General features: G+C 42.7%; 2 protein-coding genes across 2 annotated transcripts in view; one reads left to right on the top strand and one right to left on the bottom strand.

Moving 5' to 3' along the window:
• B3GNT5 (UDP-GlcNAc:betaGal beta-1,3-N-acetylglucosaminyltransferase 5) overlaps positions 1 to 2214 on the top strand; it is a 64004-nt gene extending 61790 nt beyond the window's left edge. The window contains exon 5 of the transcript XR_003006212.1: positions 1962 to 2214. The gene's annotated coding sequence lies outside the window, so the exon portion shown is untranslated. The remainder of the gene's footprint in view (positions 1 to 1961) is intronic.
• Positions 1 to 21200, bottom strand: part of MCF2L2 (MCF.2 cell line derived transforming sequence-like 2) — a 191182-nt gene that overhangs the window by 124432 nt on the left and 45550 nt on the right. The window contains exons 5-9 of the mRNA XM_024767261.1: positions 20166 to 20282; positions 17292 to 17441; positions 7337 to 7461; positions 6629 to 6743; positions 6070 to 6189 (exon numbers count right to left, since the gene is read on the bottom strand). Coding sequence (XP_024623029.1) covers positions 6070 to 6189; positions 6629 to 6743; positions 7337 to 7461; positions 17292 to 17441; positions 20166 to 20282 — 627 coding nt within the window. The remainder of the gene's footprint in view (positions 1 to 6069; positions 6190 to 6628; positions 6744 to 7336; positions 7462 to 17291; positions 17442 to 20165; positions 20283 to 21200) is intronic.

Here is a 21200-nt window from a genome sequence, read left to right on the forward strand (position 1 = left end):
CTCTCTGGCTCATACCTGTGGCTCCTCCTCCTTCACTCTGTCACCCCATCCTCTGCTGTAACTGGACTAATGACTCCCTTGTAGTCCCCCAAATATTCAGGCAGCTTCAGGCCTCCATGCCTTCTCTACTTGCTCTCTCTGCCTAGAAAACCCCATCCTTCCCTCATCACCCCTCCCCCTACCTCTTCCCCTACCTTTCCCCTACTCCCCCCGCCCCACCATGTACACACACTACTCTGTAACTAACTCCAAATCACCCTTCAGAGTTCATCTTCTTCAGGAAACTTCCTCTGACTCCACCTTTTTATTTTGATGCCCCTCCTCTGTGCTCCCATAACACCCTAGGCCTTTCTTTTTTTTTGTAGTACGCGGGCCTCTCACTGCTGTGGCCTCTCCCGCTGCAGAGCACAGGCTCCGGACGCACAGGCTCAGCGGCCATGGCCCACGGGCCCAGCCGCTCTGCGGCATGTGGGATCTTCCCGGACCGGGGCTCGAACCCGCGTCCCCTGCATCGGCAGGCAGACTCTCAACCACTGCGCCACCAGGGAAGCCCTCTAGGTCTTTCTTGATCAGAGCATGAACTTGACTGTGTTGTGGTCAGTTGTCTATCGCCCACACTATGCCACAGACCCTGGTGGGCATGCACCAGCTCTTATTCAACTTAAATAGTACACAGCACGTATTAGGTACTTAAGAACAAATGATTGTTGTGCAAAACAAAAAAAGGAGTAATGATATGGGAATAAAGAGACATGAATCAAGCAGTGGCTATTTAAAAGAACTCAGGGATAAATACTCAGTGCACTTATTCTAAACAGCAAAGGCCCAGATGCACTTGGTCACCACCGCTCAAAGGAGGTTAGAATTCTAATTCCTTGGGCAGTGATTTTTGACTTTTTTGCTCACTGCTGTGTCCTCAGAACTCAGAGCAGTATGTGGTATGGTAGGAGATCAATAAATATTTGCAGAATGAATGTAAGAATGGATGAGACACTCTTACTAGAAATGCTCAGTCACTGAAGGTTGAACCTAGGAAATATTCTGCAGCCCAGAATTTACCCCACCACCTCTGCTATTAACAAAAACATCTAACATTCACTGAAAGCTTACTATATGCCAGGTACTGTTTAAAATGCTTACATCAATGATTCCTTTTACTCTTCACAACAAACCTTTAATGTATGTGCTGTTTTACAAAAGAGGAGTGGAGACACAATGGCCCAGGGTGACCCGGGTAGGAAAGAGAAGAGCCAGGCTTCAAACTCAAGCAGTCTGGCTCCAGAATCTGGCTGTGGCCAACACACACAGAGAAAAATGGCTGTGCTTGTCCTGCCTGAGCTTAGAGACCTCATTTGGTTGATTGAACCTGTCTGACTTTAGTCAAATACAGAAACATGAAAACTTGGCCAGTACATCTCTGTTGACTCTTGTTGTTTTTAAGTCCAGCTGCCTAATTTATTAAGAATAGCACAAGTTTTCTGGGCCTAGGGAACTTCACCACAGGACGCTCCCCAGGTTACCTGTGGCAGTCACAGCTGCGTCCCTGTGGCATGCAGCATCTCACCCTTCAGAACTGTTCTTAAAACACTTGAGATGTTGGAGGAAAGATGTCCATAACAGGTCCAAATTGATTTTGGGAAGGGATCCATAAATACAATACAGAATTCACCACTGGATGGCTGGAAAATTACTCTACTGAAATGAATGGATGGTAATAATAGCTTCTAAGCTCTGACCACCTACTACATTCCAGGCACTCTCTAAGTCCTTACTATACATCATCTATTCATTTCATCTTCCCAGGGACTCTTGTGAGGTAGAGAAAGAAATGGCTGAAATCAGGTACTCTGATCATAAGCCTGCCTGGCATCTTTCAGATGCTGAAAATTTCAGAAGGCTGGTCAAGTTGCAACATGTAATTCAGAAACCTTTATTGTAATAACAGCTTATTTTTCCCCCAGGACTCTATTGCTATAACAGATGAAGCTGGACATGTTTATTCTGGAAGAAAATGGTGAAGAAGGGGCGATACTGCTACATCAGGGAACCCAGGACAGACCCACAGATAACGGCATAGGAATGGAATGCATGCGGAAGAGGGTCAGGTGAAACAAGAAAGGCAGAAAGTTAATGGTTGTTGAAACTGAGCTGTAGACACATGGGAGTTCCTTGTACTCGTCAATCTACTTTTTTGTGTGCTTGAAAATTTCCATTAAAGAAAAAAGTCATGGGCTTCCCTGGTGGCGCAGTGGTTGGGAGTCCGCCTGCCGATGCAGGGGACACGGGTTCGTGCCCCGGTCCGGGAAGATCCCACATGCCGCGGAGCGGCTGGGCCCGTGAGCCATGGCCGCTGAGCCTGCGCGTCCGGAGCCTGTGCTCCGCAACGGGAGAGGCCACAGCAGTGAGAGGCCTGCGTACCACAAAAAAAAAAAAAAAAAAAAAGTCATGCCCCTCCAGCTAGATTACATCCCTAGGAGGTTAATGATCTGGGCTCCATGCCTTCTTGGACACAGTAGTGTAACTGCTGGCCCCTGGCCTTGGAGGGAGATGTCAAGGCTGAGAAACGATTGGGTCTCCCTGTTTTGTCCTGGTCTGCTCCTTGTTGGCCCATCAGCAAAGGTCCCAGCATACCTCACAGCCAAAACCCTATAGCAAATTCTGCTTTTAAAGAAGTACGAGGGGGTACTGGAACCATTGTTTCTTAGAATTAGAGATGAGCACTCAAAAGACGATTAATCCTAGGGGTAAGACGGGAATAAAGACACAGACCTACTAGAGAATGGACTTGAGGATATGGGGAGGGGGAAGGGTAAGCTGGGACAAAGTGAGAGAGAGGCATGGACATATATACACTACCAAACGTAAAATAGATAGCTAGTGGGAAGCAGCCGCATAGCACAGGGAGATCAGCTCGGTGCTTTGTGACCACCTAGAGGGGTGGGATAGGGAGGGTGGGAGGGAGGGAGACGCAAGAGGGAAGAGATATGGGAACATATGTATATGTATAACTGATTCACTTTGTTACAAAGCAGAAACTGACACACCATTGTAAAGCAATTATACTCCAATAAAGATGTAAAAAAAAAAAACCACTGGTCTAAAAGGAGAGACAACACTTAGTATCTCTTTTTTTTTTAACATCTTTACTGGAGTATAAAAAAACAAAAGGACGATTGAACCCTCAAGCCAGAAGAAGGTAAAAGTACAGGCTCCACTCTGGTTACTGAGTCGGCTCAGAGGCTACCATGTGGATGATGCCACTGCATAGAGTAAGGGGGTTGGCAACAACCCAGAAATCAGTGCGTGGCTCTGCTGAAAGGGAAGCTGACCCCTGGGTGCTGAGCGAAGGACAAACCTCAAGCAGGTTTTGGTGGCTTCTACCCAAACATTCCCTTTTCCCTTTAAGACTTTACAGGACAAATGGAAAGATTAGCCAGGCCCGTATCACTTGAAGAAACAATGCCGCTTACAAATCTGAGTGAAGACATGTTTAAAAAGTCCCGGTTATGATAAGATAGCTTTATTTGGTTCACCCAAAGGCAGAGGGATAGGTCTACTGCATCCTTTAGCAAATAAGTAAAAAACAGGGTAAACAAGGCACAGGATGGGTAAAACCAATCTTCCTGGGCTCCAGGTTGTAGGTTAGCCCAGCTGTTCAGGAATGTTGCCCGTGAAAGATGCCCCATGACCACAGGTTTTGCCCCTACCTCCGGTCAGTGATTTTTGAAGTATGTACCAAAGATCACAAGTCCAAGGAGGTGGGCAGAAGAGAGGATGTGAATGCAGTCATGCAGATCCACCGCCAGTATTTAAAACCCGACCCAGAGCACCATCCAATGGCTTCCCGTTCCACTGAGAATAAAATCCAGTCCTCATCACCATTGCTCCCACCTGTGTTCTCCTGTCTCATTATGTTCCAGCCACATTCCTTGTGCCCCCAGCCTCGTTCCCACCTCAAGACCTTTGTACTTGCAGCTCCTCTGCCTTGACTGCTATTCCCTAAATCTTTGCATGGCTATACAGATCTCAGATCAAAGGTCTGAGAGGCCTTTCCTGACTACTAAAGTAGCAACCCCCCCAGTCACTTTCTATCATGTCCTGTTATTTTCTTCATCCCACTTGTCACTATCTGATATGATTATTTATTTGATTACTTTTCACTTGTCTGTCTCTCCCCAGTAGAATGTAACCCCCATGAAAGCAGGGTCTTGACTGTCTGGTTTGCCACTATAGCCACAGAATCTAAGACAAGGAATACCTGGTGATGAATGAGTACCTTCCTGGTAGGTCAGTAGCTACCTTGGTGAGATATATATATATATGACACCATATTTTTTAAACCACAAATAAAGGTACTGGGCTTGATGAGGCATTTTCCCTAAAATATGAATGTATATAAATGAAAACACACAGCATCTACATTTAATAAGGAGTTCACTTGAAAAACACCAGAACTGCATAGAACTGGGACTATCTTGCAGCCTCTGAGACACATAATTATCAGATACATGCAATTCAATTTTTTTCATTGTTTAATAAACATTTCTCACGCCTTTAGCACTAAAGCATTTAGTTGTCAACAATCACCAATAAGAGGAGTGCTCACCAGGTAAGAATGGGATTGCTGAGTGAGAGTCTGGGTGCACAGGTGGGTCTATGCGTTCACACATGTGCAAAAGCATGTCCAGCTCAGAATTCACAACTGACAGCTCTTAAAGCCAGAGTGGCCTTGGTTTACGTTTGTTACTACTCTCTGGGGAAGTATGTCTCTAACAATAATGTGAGTGTCAAAAGCCTAACTTTAATGTGTGTGTTAAATGCCTGGGGGTCTTATTAAGATTCTGATTCTGAGGTGGGGCCTGAGATTTACCCATATTTCTAATAAGTTCTCACTCGGGTGACGGCTTCTGGCCAGAGGACCACACGTTGAGAAGCAAATTTCTAGTACTACAAAATTACCATCTACCATAATCTAGAGGAAAGACACCTCTAGATTAGATCAGAAAGGAAGTGGTAACCATAGAAGACTTAGTTCCCAAGAGACAAAAATATAGAGAACCCAATTAAAGAAAAGCAGAAAGGAACCTCTCTGGAAAGATGACTGGGCTTTCTTAAATTCATAATAAGCCAAATTTGTAAGGACTTAAGATAGACTCACTCCTAAGTGCTGATTTGTGTTCAGATCTGGGAAACTGTTTAACTCTGGTATGAGGATCTGAAACATATATTCCTTTCAAGTTCCTTTACAAGTTTGATATTTCCAACTCTTCGAGCATGAGAAAGCAGAAAGCTTTGCCAACTCTCTGTAGCAACAGAACTAATGTGGACCAATTTCCCCCTTTTCCCCATCTTGCCTATTATAAAACTAGTTATTTTTCTCTGGTTTGCCCTTTAAAAGTTTCCCCTCCTGGGCTTCCCTGGTGGCGCAGTGGTTGAGAGTCTGCCTGCCGATGCAGGGGATGCGGGTTCGTGCCCCGGTCCGGGAAGATCCCGCATGCCGCGGAGCGGCTGGGCCCGTGAGCCATGGCCGCTGAGCCTGCGCGTCTGGAGCCTGTGCTCCGCAATGGGAGAGGCCACAGCAGTGAGAGGCCCGCGTACCGCAAAAACAAACAAACAAACAAAATTGGCATTGTCATCATAGGTGGTCCTTAATAAAATGCAGATTTTTAAAAAAAAAAAAGTTTCCCCTCCTTACCACCAACTCCTGCCCCAACCTCTGGCCCAGTGGGTAACATACCCAGTGTGACCTTACTTCCTGTTTTTCCCCCACTAGTCTGTCACCTCATGAATGGGCAGGGCCACCTGGAACTCTCACCCCACCGAAGCCCCCGGCCTCAACTGGGTGCTCTGGCAGCCTTAACAGAACTCTCACTGCCCTCATCATTCCTCAGAGTTGTTAATGTGCAAATCTCCCTGGAGACCCGGGGTGAGCGGTCAAGTCACTGAAAAGGCAGGATTTGGGCATTCCTGTGTCTTTTGGCAACCTTCTAGCAATAATGAGTGGCCATGATCTGTCACCATCCACAGTGACCCTCTTCCTGGTCCACAAAAATGGCAAAAAAAACAAACCTGGCCTTTTCCTTCCAGTTTTTTGTATTCCTTAAGAAGTTGCTCCACACGCGTTGCACTGTCTCCGATGTCTGTAAACTCCGCTTGCTCTGCCAACACGTTGTCCAGGGCAAGCTTAACCTACAAGACACATTAGAAAAGCCCAGACATAAGCCAATGGACACCCAGGTGGAGGTATAGGTTTGTTATACTCTAGACAACTTGAAAATCCAAAAAGGATTCAGGACATATGTGTATCTATATAGATTTTTTTTTTCCCTACAGCTCGTCAGCTTTCAGATTAAGCTGAGGGCGCTGAGACACACGTGGATGGAATATTAAAGCTTCACTGAATCAAAAAGGAAGGTAAACCATCACTGAAATACCATGTATGCCAACAGGAAAATGGGATTCTAGTACATTGCTAACCCACTGAAAAGGTGAGAAGAGGAATCAAAGATATAAGGAGGGGACTGGATTGGGTAGGGGAGGGAAGCCCGATGCCCAGAGTTCAAGGGCGGAGAGAGAACCAGAAGTCACTGAAACATAACGGAGGTTTTATTAAACAAGAAAATAATACCTCACAAAAATTGTGTTCAAAGTGCTGCAGTTGTAGGCATTGATTAAGCTTCAGGTGATGCTCAGACCAGAACTGACTAAAGGCTTTTTCTGTTTCATTCAACTGAACTAATAACCTGTCAAGAAAGAACAAGAAAGGATATGCAGTCAGCATTCATTTCCACAGGCTCATGGAGATAACACCCGTGTTTTTAGTCAGTGCTACTAATTGTGATAATCTCCTTATTATGAAGTCTGTGTCACCTATGACTTTCTCCTAGTTCAGCTGGTTTCCACATTTCCCATTTTTTAATCAGGACACCCTCAGGATTAGGCAGACACTTCACTTCAGATGCAGCTGCTATGCTTTAAAATGTACCCCAGGTAACCTTACCTTTCTATTTCTTTCCACCTAAGAAGACAGGTGTGCAAAGCACAGCACCCAACCAAACTGTTATTTGGCAATGAAGCTCAGTAAATACTACCATCTTCCTTGATATCCTGGGATGAAAGCAGATCATAGGAAGAGGGAATGGCATTCTCATAAAAAGATCTCTGTAGATGGATGCCAGAAGGATACCATGGTTTTTCCTTCGTTGTCTCAAATATTCTTCTTTCGTGACCCCACCAAGACGCATAAGCAGCTGTTTCCATCTGTTCTTGGTTGTTTCAGATCATCTGGTTCTATGTATTCTCTCCTGAAAAAGCAGATTCCACCCCTCTCACTCACCTTTCCATGGTAGCTACATTCTCAGCTTCATTGAGACTGAGTTTGCTGGTGGGACTTTTGGTTGCTTGTTCTTGAATACATGACAGCAATGTGGTCCCTTGCTTTCCAAGTAATTTTAGCTCATCCTAGAGAAAGGAAAATACAGTCTCTCTTAGGAGGAATTAAAAGCAAATTCGAGGTAGATTTGAAGTGAGGAAAATGGTAGCTCGGTATATTTTTATTATATAGCAAATTAAATGCTAAAGAAGTCAAGCTATAGCTTTTTAAATTGATTAACTTATCCCTAAATAGGTAATACATACACAATACAAAATGCAAAATATACAAAAGGGTACATATTGAAAACATCAAGTCTGTGTCCACAGCCCATTCACTTTCCCATTCCAAAAGCAACAACTGTTAAGTTTTTGTGTGTATCTCAAGTTGTTGTAAATTAAAAACAATTAGTTAATAAAATCTGGTTTTAATCCAAGATAGTGACCAGAAACAAGAAAATGATAGATATCAAATGTTAAGTGCTGGAAAACGCCATGCAATTAATAATGTAATCATTGCTAGTTGACCATAAAAAAAAAAACTTCATCTGGTCTCATCAATAAACACCTGCCAGTCCTGCCCCCAGAGTGTGGCCTTGTTCAGTTATCAAAGTTCAGCAGAGATGGGTAGCAAATTTCAGTTTGACAGGGAAAGATTCATATTTCCAAGGCAATTCTATTCTCCTCTTTTTACATAGAGACTTAGGGCACTGCAACTGGGGAAGATGTCAGCCTCTCTCTTTCCAAATCCAGTGGCTCTAGTCCTCTACTCACATAATACAGGTGGTCTCTCAATGCCCTGAGCATTAAGCATAAGGGTAGCCAAAAGGGGTGGAGCCTGGCCTAGAATTTTGCTGCTGAGAGTTTTGGGTTTTGTTCCTGGGTCACTCAGGATGCTCGTTTGGTATGCCCTGAAGGTAAGAATAGTTACAAAACAATCTCCTTCATGCACACGAACACTAAATCTCTTCCTCCAGGCCCAGCCATCTCCAGCCTCACTGATGCAGAACTCATTCCCTGTGGGAGGAGTTTTATACTCTCCACGCCAGTCACACAGAAATCCAGGCCCTCTCAACCTTACGCCTTTGTTCCTCATCTCCCATCCCACTCCAGTATTCACCCCTTTGAAGGCTTCCATTACCTATACCCAGCCTCAAACTTGTCCCAAGACCTGGCTGATGACAGATTGACTCCTCTGATCAAAATTCTTTGGACAGCCCCTGTGGCTCTGTCCTCTCCAGGTAATGCCCCAAGTCGGCCACTTGACTGGTATTCCTGCCTGGTAACTGGACATATCCCTTCTTCTCCACTCTCAGGTATCAGCCCTCATTTCTTATCTCATCAGTGCTCGTTAAATATTTGTAGGTTGGATGAATTAAAAATGGTCTAAAGGAAATTACATTGCAGATGGATAAAGACAAATAAGATATGGTGGGGGAGAAAAAAGCACTCATTAGTAAATGCTCTTAGCTTTTCCCTCCTCCTCCTCCCCATGAAAAAGGGTCTTGGCTTTTCTACTCAAGTTTCTTAACTGCTTCTAAGCTTCCGGCATTCCAGCAGTATTGTGGCATTAGCCATTATCTTGTTTATATATATTTATACACACACTCACACACATACAGGATGGGCAATACAGAATTGGGAGGAAAGATGGAGGAACCAAACAAGAAGAAGCATACTGCTAGGGCAAGAAGGAGACATGGGAAGGGGAAACTTGTAAGAGAGATACAGCCAAAAAGCTGCAGAATGTGAGGAAAGTATATGAGAGCGAAAAGATGAATCTTAGTAAGTGTCATACACTGTGTATTTCCTTTACATGGTTAAAAATACAAGGAAAGGGACTTCCCTGGTGGTCCAGTGGTTAAGACTCCACGCTCCCAATGCAGGGGGCACAGGTTCGATCCCTGGCTGGGGAACTAAGATACTGCATGCTGCACAGCATGGCCAAAAATAAATTTTAAAAAATACAAGGAAAAATTGTAACCTGGTTACACTTTGGGGCCAGACCACATGGTCAGCTTCAGTAGGGTTACCAAAATCTGCCATAAACACGGAGGGAAAGAATAAGTAACTATGGTACTTGGACAGCATAAAGGTAAGTTGCCTAACCCCAAAATGGAGTTTGTGAAATGCTGAAACAGTCCTGAGGCCAACTGTGGTCCAGGTGTTAACCCTTTAGTGGGTTAAAGGGTTGCCAGAATCATGAGGAGGTCTTGTAGGTCCTAGGAAATGGGCCAGGGAGGTAGAATGAAGCTCTCAAGGGATATAAATCTTTAATTCTTCTAACAACTGGTAGGGCTGTCTGAGTGTGTACGCAACATTATGGTTCCATCATTATGGAAACAAGCAGTTGGTCAGAAGACCTACTTAGCAAGGCACTGTGGACTACTTCAGTGTCAAAAGAATTTAAATTTTCTGGGAGGAATTCTTTTCTGTGACAAGGGTAAGCATGAATGTAGACACATATCCATTCATTTAAAATGTATTTACTATAAAGAACTATTTTTACATGCCAGGGCCTGTGCTCGGTTGTGTCATGGGCTGGGTGTGGAGGTAAGGTGGGAAGTAAAACAATCAGTGAGAGCCTAGGGAATACATGAATGCTTTATACTCCTTATTCCACTTTTAATACTTACCCTCTATCTGCCATTAAAAGTTAGCTCTACTATCTTGTGTTGTCTATAATGTTGACTAATGAATTCCAGAATCTGGCCTTTAAAATGCAAATTTCACAATTTAGAGAAAAAAGTCCTTGAAAGAGATGAGACATCCCCTTTCCTCAGTAACTGCTGAGAGAGATCTCCCTGTGATATAAAACTAGATGAAAACACTGATTATTAGGGTATGAACATCAAAATACCCTACGGTATTTTGTATCTATTGAAATACCTATTGGTATTCATAAGAATTCCAATTCTGTCTTCCTGTGCAAAAACGAGACCTCTCTGCCTACCTCTTTCTAACTTATGTAGAGTTACTGCAAGTAGAGTTTGAACAAAGGGTCTTTAAAAACTCTTAAAACTATAAAATTATTGCTAGGGCCTATGAAAATACCTTGTAATTTTTTTTAAGCAGAATTTTTTTAAAAAGCTTTTTCTTTTTCTTTTTTTTTTTTTTTGGGAGTTTGTGCTGAGTCTGTCATGTTGGGCCTGTTATACTCATTTATATGACCATTGGGTCCCTATTAGCATTTGCATTTACTGCCCATGCTTGAAACTCCCCAGTGTCCCTGTCTTGGTCACGAGCCCTAATTCTGTTGACCTAGAAAGTTCTTTGTGGGAGCTTTCTAGCAGGCCTCTCTCCCAGTGTCCCCACCCTCCAGCCCCTATGTCCTAGTGCTTTTTCTACAATGCAGAACTCCTTGTTGTGCAGACCCGATTGCTCCACGTTGGTCCAGGATCTGATCGATCCAGTTCCCAGGAGAGCGTGTCTGCAGGGCCCTCTGCGGTCTGCAGTCCTGCCCCCAACCAGGCACTCAGCACCCCAGGTGCTGCAGAGAACTTGCTGGGGTCCCCCGTGCCTTGGCAGAGACAGCTCTCTGCCAGATGCCCTTCCTTCGTCTCCCCCTGTCCTGCCCCCTCCCACCTCCCTTCCTCGGAAACCTTCAACCTTCCCTCGGGCAGAGTTACTTGCTCAGCTCTGTGCTTCCACAGCGCTTGTCCCGTGGAATTTGAATTCCCTCCACAGCCGTCTTGCTAGGTTGGGAACAGCTGATTCCCCTTCATCTTTTTCTTCCTTCCCTCAGCCCCACAGCAGGGACACGCTCGGGCACTGTGCAAATTTAATCTTCAATTTCTAGTTGTTATGACATTGTTGCTGTCAGGATACCGCCTACGTTCACAGTAGGATGGGTAAATGTGTGGGGGACGACTGTAAATACAGATTCTTTGTAAATCCAGGTTCTTAATTCTTCCCCCTTTTAATATTTTTTCCCCTTAAATCACGTGTCCTTTTTGCTGCTCCAGCTCTATAATTGGACTGTCACCTGGGGAGCCTGAGGCAGCAGAATATCAAAGAGGGCAGACACTAAATTATCAATGTAAATGTCAACCAGGATACCTACTACCTGTACAAAGAGGGGCCCAAAATTCAGGCTCAAAGCCTATTACCAGATACTTGGTTTCCCTGCTTGCATCTCTTCTGTCTGTCGATGTGCACTTGACTCCTATTAGCTTTAACAGGAATTATGTGTGTTCCCTGAGGGGCGAGCATAGGTGTTTGGTTTCTTTTTTAACATCTTTATTGGAGTATAATTGCTTTACAATGGTGTGTTAGTTTCTGCTTTATAACAAAGTGAATCAGTTATACATATACATATGTTCCCATATCTCTTCCCTCTTGCGTCTCCCTCCCTCCCACCCTCCCTATCCCACCCCTCCAGGCGGTCACAAAGCACCAAGCCGATCTCCCTGGGCTATGCAGCTGCTTCCCACTAGCTATCTATCTTACGTTTGGTAGTGTATATATGTCCATGCTTCACTCTTGCTTTGTCACAGCTTACTCTTCCCACTCCCCATATCCTCAAGTCCATTCTCTAGTAGGTCTGTGTCTTTATTCCTGTCTTACCCCTAGGGTCTTCATGACATTTTTTTTCTTAAATTCCATATATATGTGTTAGCATATGGTATTTGTCTTTCCCTTTCTGACTTACTTCACTCTGTATGACAGATTCTAGGTCTATCCACCTCATTACAAATAGCTCAATTTCATTTCTTTTTATATTCGGGGTCTTTTGTGTTTCCATACAAATTGTAAACTTTTTTGTTCTAATTCTGTGAAGAATGCCATTGGTAATTTGATAGGGATTACAATGAATCTGTAGATTGTTTTGGGTAGTACAGTCATTTTCACAACACTGATTCTTCCAATCCAAGAACATGGTATATTTCTCCATCTGTTTATGTCATCTTTGATTTCTTTCATCAGCATTTTATAGTTTTGTGAGTACAGGTCTTTTGCCTCCTTAGGTTAGTATATTCCCAGGTATTTTTTTCTTTTTGTTGCAATGGTAAATGGGAGTGTTTCCTTAATTTCTCTTTCTGATTTTTCATTGTTACTGTATAGGAATGCCAGAGATTTCTGTGCATTAATTTTGTATCCTGCAACCTTACCAAATTTATTGATCAGTTCTAGTAGTTTTCTGGTGACATCTTTAGGATTTTCTATGTATAGTCTCATGTCACCTGCAAATGGTGACAGTTTTACTTCTGTTTTTCCAACTTGTATTTCTTTTTCTTCTGATTGCCGTGGCTAGGACTTCCAAAACTATGTTGAACAAGAGTGGCAAGAGTGGACATCCTTGTCTTGTTCCTGATCTTAGTGGAAATGCTTTCAGTTTTTCACCATTGAGGATGATGTTTGCTGTGGGTTTGTCATATATGGCCTTTCTTATGTTGAGGCAGGTTCCCTCTATGCCCATTTTCTGGAGAGTTTTTATCATAAATGGGTGTTGAATTTTGTCAGAAGCTTTTTCTGCATCTATTGAGATGATCATATGGTTTTTATTCCTTAATTTGTTAATATGGTGTATCACATTGATTGATTTGCATATACTGAAGAATCTTTGCATTCCTGGGATAAATCCCACTTGATCATGGTGTATGATCCTTTTAATGTGTTGTTGGATTCTGTTTGCTAGTATTTTGGTGAGGATGTTTGCATCTATGTTCATCAGTGATATTGGTCTGTAATTTTCTTTTTTTGTGATATCTTTGTCTGGTTTCGGTATCAGGGTGATCGTGGCCTCGTAGAACAGATTTGGGAGTGTTCCTCTCTCTGCAATTTTTTGCAAGAGTTTGAGAAGGATAGGTGTTAGCTCTTCTCTGAATGTTTGATAGAATTCTCCTGTGAAGCCACCTGGTCCTGGACTTTTGTTTGGTGGAAGATTTTTAATTACAGTTTCAATTTCATTACTTATGATGGGTTTGTTTATAGTTTCTAATTCTTCCTGGTTCAGTCTTGGAAAATTGTACCTTTCCAAGAATTTGTCCATTTCTTCAGGGTTGTCCATTTTATTGGCATATTGTTGTTTGTAGTAGTCTTTTATAATACTTTGTATTCCTGTTTTGTCAGTTGTGATTTCTCCTTTTTTGTTTCTAATTTTATTGATTTGTGTCCTCTCCCTTTTTTCTCGATGAGTCGGGCTAAAGGTTTATCAATTTCGTTTATGTTCTCAAAGAACCAACTTTTAGTTTTATTGATTTTTACTATTGTTATCTTTGTTTCTATTTCATTTATTTCTGCTCTGATCTTTATGATTTCTTTCCTTCTACTGACTTTGGGTTTTCTTTGCTCTTCTTTCTCTAGTTGTTTTAAGTGTAGGATTAGGTTGTTTATTTGACATTTTTCTTGTTTCTTGAGGTGAGATTTTATTGCTGTAAACTTCCCTCTTAGAACTGCTTTTGCTGAGTCCCATAGGTTTTGGGTCATCGTGTTTTCGTTGTCATTTGTTTCTATGTATTTTTTAATTTCCTCTTTGATTTATTCAGTGATCTCTTGGTTATTCAGTAGTGCACTGTTTTGCCTCCATGTATTTGTGTTTTTTACGGTTTTTTTTCCTGTAACTGATTTCTAATCTCATAGCATTGTGGTCAGAAAAGATGCTTGATACGATTTCAATTTTCTTAAATTTTCTGAGGCTTGATTTGTTACCCAAGATGTGAGAATGTTCCATGTGCACTTGCGAAGAAAGTGTGTTCTGCCACTTTTGGGTGGAATGTCCTATAAATATCAATTAAGTCTATCTGATCTATTGTGTCATTTAAAGCTTGTGTTTCCTTATTTATTTTCTGTTTGGATGATCTGTCCATTGGTGTAAGTGGGGTATTAAAGTCCCCTACTATTACTGTGTTACTGTCAATTTCCCCTTTTTTGATGGTAAACATTTGCCTTATGTATTGAGGTGCTCTTATGTTGAGTGCATAAATATTTATAATTGTTATATCTTCTTCTTGGATTGATCTTTTGATCATTATGTCGTGTCCTTCCTTATCTCTTGTAGCAGTCTTTTTTTTTTAACTCTATTTTATCTGATACGAGTATTGCTACTCCAGCTTTCTTTTGATTTACATTTGCACGGAGTATCTTTTTCCATCCCTTCACTTTCAGTCTGTATGTGTCCCTTGGTCTGAAGTGGGTCTCTACAAGAGACAGCATATATATGGGTCTTGCTTCTGTATCCATTCAGCCAGTGTGTGTCTTTTGGTTGGAGCATTTAATCCATTTACATTCAAGGTTATTATTGATATGTATGTTCCTATTACTGTTTTATTAATTGTTTTGGGTTTGCTTTTGTGGGTCTTTTTCTACTCTTGTGTTTCCTGCCTAAAGAAGTTCCTTTAGCATTTGTTGTAAAGTTGGTGTGGTGGTGCTGAATTCTGTTAGCTTTTGCTTGTCTGTAAAGCTTTTGATTTCTCCATCAAATCTGAATGGGATCCTTGCTGGGTAGAGTAATCTTGGTTATGGGTTTTTCTATTTCATCACTTTAAGTATATCCTGACACTCCCTTCTGGCCTGCAGAGTTTCTGCTGAAAAATCAGCTGATAATCTTATGGGGATTCCTTTGTATGTTATTTTTTGCTTTTCCCTTGCTACGTTTAGTATTTTTTCTTTGAATTTAATTTTTGTTAGTTTGATTAATATGTCTTGGTGTGTTTCTCCTAGGGTTTATACTGTATGGGACTGGTTGATTGCAGAGGCAACTATGTGCTTATGTGAACCTAAAATAAGGGCTCTCAAAGATCCCCTAGAGAAAGGAAGTCAAGAAATCAAACCAAGTCTCTTAATGCTGTGCTGTTCAGACAAAAACTCTCTGGGCTGGGAGGAAGCCTTAAATCATACACTGTAACTTGTATAGATATTTAAATAGATTTAAAAGTTCACTGTTCTGAGGATGAATCTTACACTATTTTTTCACTTGGAAAAGATGCTTTCCAAATGAAAAAAAAAATTATTCAATTAGTTATAGAAACTTTGGTTTTAAAAGATAGGAAAATACTCAAATAAAAATAAAATTATGTTAAATAATCACAAAAACTAAGTTATTCATAAAAGTTTAAATAGTATTCCTTTTTTGTAATATAAACTCTTGCTCTCTCTAAAGCTTTTTTGGATGGGAAAAAGAAAAATCTAAACCTAGTTTAATGATTTTGGAATTTTTGCTTCTAATTTATAAGATATGAAACAAAGAAGTCAAATTTGACTTACACACATAGTGTTTTAATTCCAAGAACAGCTGGCCACCATGAACCAGAAAATGACCTTACTCCATCTTGGAGACTGGTTCTTTCCTTCCCTTTCCCTTTGTGGAACTCTTGGTCTATGTAGAGATGACAGAACACCCACTCATCTGCCTTCCCTGGGAACCCTCACTGCACATACAGCAGGATCTGACTGGCTGGTTTCATCGCTCAGATATGTGTCCTCATCTAAAATCCAATTTGTTTTCACCTTTTCCCCAGAGGCCTCCATGATTGGTCACATTGTCATCTTGATGATTCTGCTCTGCAACCTCTCCCAACCCTTCTTGGAATGAGGCACAGAACACATTTGCTCATGAGCCCAGGCTGGAGCTCTGATGCTCAACATCACACCTATATACTAACTGACTGCTCTGTAGGCTCCTGTGACCTGTGGGCGTGGATCACCAGCCCTTTTCTAGCGGTCTTCACAGAGGTACCCTCGACCCAGCCTTCCACACCCCACGCCGTCTCTTCCAAGAAACATGGGAGGTGAACTTGGCCTATATGTTTGGCAAAGAAAATGGTCAAGCTTCTCAGAGGCATTTCCAGGGAAAATTCCAGGATGCTTTCAGGCTTCTACAGTTTCAAACCAGATCTTTTGGTTACTCAGAGTAATTTTGAGAACACATTTTGAACTCTTTTTGGTAACCGAGACCCTTAAAGATAGAATTAAATGGTGCTCCCTGACACATGGAAGAATTAATTTGCCTCAACTACTAGACTCTGACTCCCCTAACTAAACTATGAGTTCCTTGAGCTTGCATTTTGTTTGTTGTTTTCTTGGCATGTGGTGGTGGGTCATCAATACATGCTGAATAAATAAAAAATCAATCACCTAGCAAAGCAAAGTTTTTGCAAATTTTGGGTCACAGATAAAAGAGTTCAGCTCTTCTTAAGCTCAACACAGCAAGTATACATGCAATGCTACAATGTATCAACCTTCCAATCCTTGATTTGCTGCCCTGTTGAGTTCTGGTCTCCTGCTAAATAATAGACTTGGTCTGTTTCTGGAGACAGAAAGTGGCTGACACCCAGCCAATAAGCCCTGAGAAGACTTCCCTTTACTGCATGGCCTAAAAGAATCTGCCAAGCTGCCTTCCCAGCAGGTTCTGACAAGTTTTTATGAATCCTTCAGTAGATGCCTCTCCTTAAACCCAGTTCAGAGCAACTTTCATAGTTCTCTTTCTCATATTGGTCCCTAAATAAAAAGACACATCCCTGAGAGAGTGAAGCAATAAATCAGCTTACTAGTCTGCCCCAAAACTTCACAACAGCCTCAGGAAAGCTTATGCTTCAAAAGCCAACTCCCATCTCTCCCTCCCTTCCTCCCTGCAATTTCAGCCCGTTGTATCTTGTTCTGTCCTGAGAAGATCATAGGAGTGTGGACCTTGAAGGGATGTTCACACACCTTGTCTCACCAGCACAAAGCTGGAATGAGTTCCCTTTTAAGGGGCTGCTTCTCACAACCTGCAAACATTTCACATGTACTACCCAGTCATTAAGAGATTTTCCTCTTTACACACTGACTATCTAGAAGATTAAAGATGATTAGTGGCTGCCAAGTTACTGGAGAAGTGGGAAGAAGAGGGCCTAACTTTTAGTTCTGCTCCCAGCACTCTCCAGGAAGCTGACCATCTGCCAGCACATAGGCTGGCCTCTGAGAGATTACTGACCACTCACCTGCAACTTGCCCTGCTGCCTTGTGTGGGACATGAGAAGGTCTTCAGAGGATGACATGCTTCTGGGCAGTTCTGTTGTGGCTAGGCAGGCCCCAAAAGTCTGGAGCATCTGAGCAGTGCTCTTCAACGCCAGAGCAAAGTTTTCAATGGCCTGGAAGTTCAGACAATCATAACAGTGTGGAGGGATTAACATTCACCAATATGCTCTCTCAATAGGACAGGAGAACTATTTCCTCAGTATATGAAATAGGCCATGCATTGTACTTTGTGCTATACATTTGTCTGTCATCTCAATAATCTACAGTGGAAGGCATTTTATCTCCATTTTATAGGAGAGGGAACTGAAGCTCTAGCAGGTCAAGCAAATTGGCCAAGATCATATTACTAGGACAGTAAGGAAGGAAAGAAGGCAGGATTCAACCAATGGTTGTTCTATTTTTTCAGGAGTTTTCTGAGGATCAAAAGGAATGGCAAATTTGAAAGGATCTTGGGCACAGATGAGTACCTTACAAATGTAACAGTAAGAACTAAGAGAATCAGGTGTAAAGCCTGGAAATGTCATCCTAGAAAGAGGGGAAAGCCAAAGGCTTCCTGTGGCGAGTCCAATTAACAAAATAACTTGATTCCATGTGTCTGATTAGTGATTATTAGTAATTGGTGATTATTAGTAATCATTAATTGGAAATTGTACAGAGGACCTGCCCCTAATAGAGTGATTCAGAAAAGCTTGGCCTTAGTCTTGGCTCTGCCACTGCTTGACCATATGACCTTAGATAAATCACCTCTTTACTCTGTAAAGCCCGTGAACCACAACTACTGAAGCCTGCACGCCTAGAGCCCGTGCTCTGCAACAAGAGAAGCCCGTGCACCGCAAGGAAGAATAGCCCCAGTTCGCCGCAACTATCTCTGCCCACGCACAGCAACGAGGACCCAATGCAGCCAAAAATAATAAATAAATAAATAAATAAAATTTATAAACAAAACCAAAAAAACACAACCAAAAAGAAAACATTACACTCTAAAACAGGGTGAATTCTCCTACTTAATCAAATGTAGTTGAGGTGTTTGTTCATCAGTAAATTTTTTTAAAATAAATTTATTTATTTTTGGCTGCATTGGGTCTTCACTGCTGTTTGCATGTTTTCTCTAGTGCAGAGAGTGGGGGTACTCTTTGTTGCGGTGTGTGGGCTTCTCATTGCGGTGGCTTCTCTTGTTGCAGAGCACGGGCTCTAAGCACGCAGGCTTCAGTAGTTGTGGCGCACGGGCTTAGCTGCTCCACAGGATGCGGGATCTTCCCGGACCAGGGCTCAAACCCATGTCCCCTGCATTGGCAGGTGGATTCTTAACCACGGCAGCACGAGGGAAGTCCTCATCAGTAAATGTTGAACAACATGTTTCCAAAGTGAGTAGATAGAGAGGTGTGCTGACACTGCAAGGTGTTTTCAGGATGGTGAAAGCAGCTTCTGATTTTGCATAGAAAACCTAATCTTCTCAAGGGTATGGGGCTAGGAGAGAAGGGAAAGGGGAATGACAACTTTATATAGACAAACATTATTTGCTGAGTTTCAATCTCACTTTTTCCTTAATATTCCTGACCCTTCTAGTTTAGCATAATAACCATCACTACGAGTAAGTAGGAAAAAGTAAAATACTATATTTCAGATGCTTTCATAGACATTATATCACTTATTCTGCATATCAAACCTTCAGGTAGCTTTTGTTAGTCCAAGGTTTCCTACCATTGGCACTACTGATATGTTGGTCCAGATAATTCTTTATTGTGGGGGGCTGTCTAGTGCATTATAAGATGTTTAGCAGGGGCTTCCCTGGTGGCACAGTGGTTGAGAGTCCGCCTGCCGATGCAGGGGACACGGGTTCGTGCCCCGGTCCGGGAAGATCCCACATGCCGCGGACGCGGCTGGGCCCGTGAGCCATGACGGCTGAGCCTGCCTGTCCGGAGCCTGTGCTCCACAACGGAAGAGGCCACAACAGTGAGAAGCCCGCATACCGCAAAAAAAAAAAAACAAAAAAAACAAATAGAAACATATTAGGGCTTCCCTGGTGGCACAGTGGTTGAGAGTCCGCCTGCTAATGCAGGGGACACGGGTTCGTGCCCCGGTCCAGAAGGATCCCGCGTGCTGCGGAGCGGCTGGGCCCGTGGGCCGTGGCCACTGGGCCTGCGCATCCGGAGCCTGTGCTCCGCAACAGGAGAGGCCGCAGTGGTGAGAGGCCCACGTACCGCAAAAAAAAAGATGTTTAGCAGCATCGTTGGCTCCTGCCCAGGATACGCCAGTAACACCCCTCTCCCCAAGTTATGACTATAAAAAACATCTATCTGAAGACATCAATAAATGCCCTCTGCGGGAAAAATTGCCCCAAGCTGAGAACCACTGTGTTAGTTGCCGGGGAGAAAACAAACTCAGAGAGGTTTAGTAACTCCCCTGAGCTCAGATAAGAAGCAATGGTGGCAACATTTAAATGCAGCTTCTTCTGACTTGGTGGGTTTCAATCTGTCTGTACACTAGAATCATCTGGGGAGTTTTGTGACCCACTAATGCCTGAGACCCATCCTAGATCAAGTAAATTAAATTCTCTGAAGTATAGCAGGGTATTTTGCAAACTCCCCAGGTGCACCCTAAATCAAGTCCCCCAAAACCCCCATACCATAAAATGAGCCAAGACGAAGGTAATCAGCAAGAGAAGCCCTAGCTTTTATCCTTGCACCTTGTCTCTCCCCCAGCCTGTTGCTTAGAAAACCCAACCTTCCCGATGTTAGGCAGTCACGGGCAATGACTGCCCAACAGTTGATCTCTAGGTCTCCTGTCTCTAGAAAACCAGGAGGGACACTGAAGAGGGCACATAAATTGGTACTTACAGTTCGATGATTTATCCACTGACTGTGGTGATATTCCAAAGTTCCCCCTAAGTCCTCTGTCAGTTGGCTTTTGTCGATGTAGTGATGAAGGTCAGAAACGGAGTTTAACATAACGATCTAAAACAGAAAACACCCAATATATTACTCACAGATAATTAAGTAGCTCATCTAGATTCTACTGTTATTTAACTTAAAAATTTGTTTTATTTTTTGGCTGCGCCATGCAGCATGCAGGATCTTAGTTCCCCCAGGGACCGAACCCATATCCCCTGTGCGGACAGGGGACATGGAAGCAGAGTCTCAACCACTGGACCACCACAGAAGTCCCAACTGTTGTTTATATAGTACTTCAACTTTGCCTAATCAGGCATTTATATCCAAAGATGGTTACTTCAACCAGTAAGTAACTCTTTCCATTTTCCCCCTTTGAATGAGGAATAGCAGTGTTAAACAGCCTGCAACAAAACAGTGACTTGAATCAGTGAGTTCAGTTCTAAGCTGCCTAGAAGTCAGTTCTTGCTTTAGGTAAATTTTTGTCAAAAGTTCCCAGGCTAAAGTATACCCTTCAGCCACCAAAAGCAAACGCTGTACTGAGACCTAAAAATCTGCAATGAAAATTCAAATAAAAGGTGGGCTGGTGAATATCAAAATAAAATTAGAACACAAGGACCTATTGAGGAGTATGGACTGAGAAGATTCACTACACTGATGCCCCTTCTATGCGGGATGGTGATATACCCCCAACTTACCTCATGTGGAGAAAGTTTGGAGGTGATTGTGAGTGGGTTTTCATAAATTAACAAGCCTGCTGATGAACAAATGCCCAGACATCTAGAGGAGGATGACATACTCCAATCTGTCCCTTTTTACTCCACTGCAGTGGTCCTGCCCAGGGAGCAGTCCCGGCTCTCTGTAGCAGGGACAATATCATACCCCTACTCACTCTCATCTCTGAAACACACCACCCTTGTAGCCTTTAACTGATGACTTTATATTTCTTCAGTCATTGATTATTTTGACCTGTGAGTATAATAA

Source organism: Neophocaena asiaeorientalis, unplaced genomic scaffold (assembly GCF_003031525.2).
Source record: "Neophocaena asiaeorientalis asiaeorientalis breed wild unplaced genomic scaffold, Neophocaena_asiaeorientalis_V1.1 scaffold225, whole genome shotgun sequence".
Classification (NCBI taxonomy): Eukaryota; Metazoa; Chordata; class Mammalia; order Artiodactyla; family Phocoenidae; genus Neophocaena; species Neophocaena asiaeorientalis.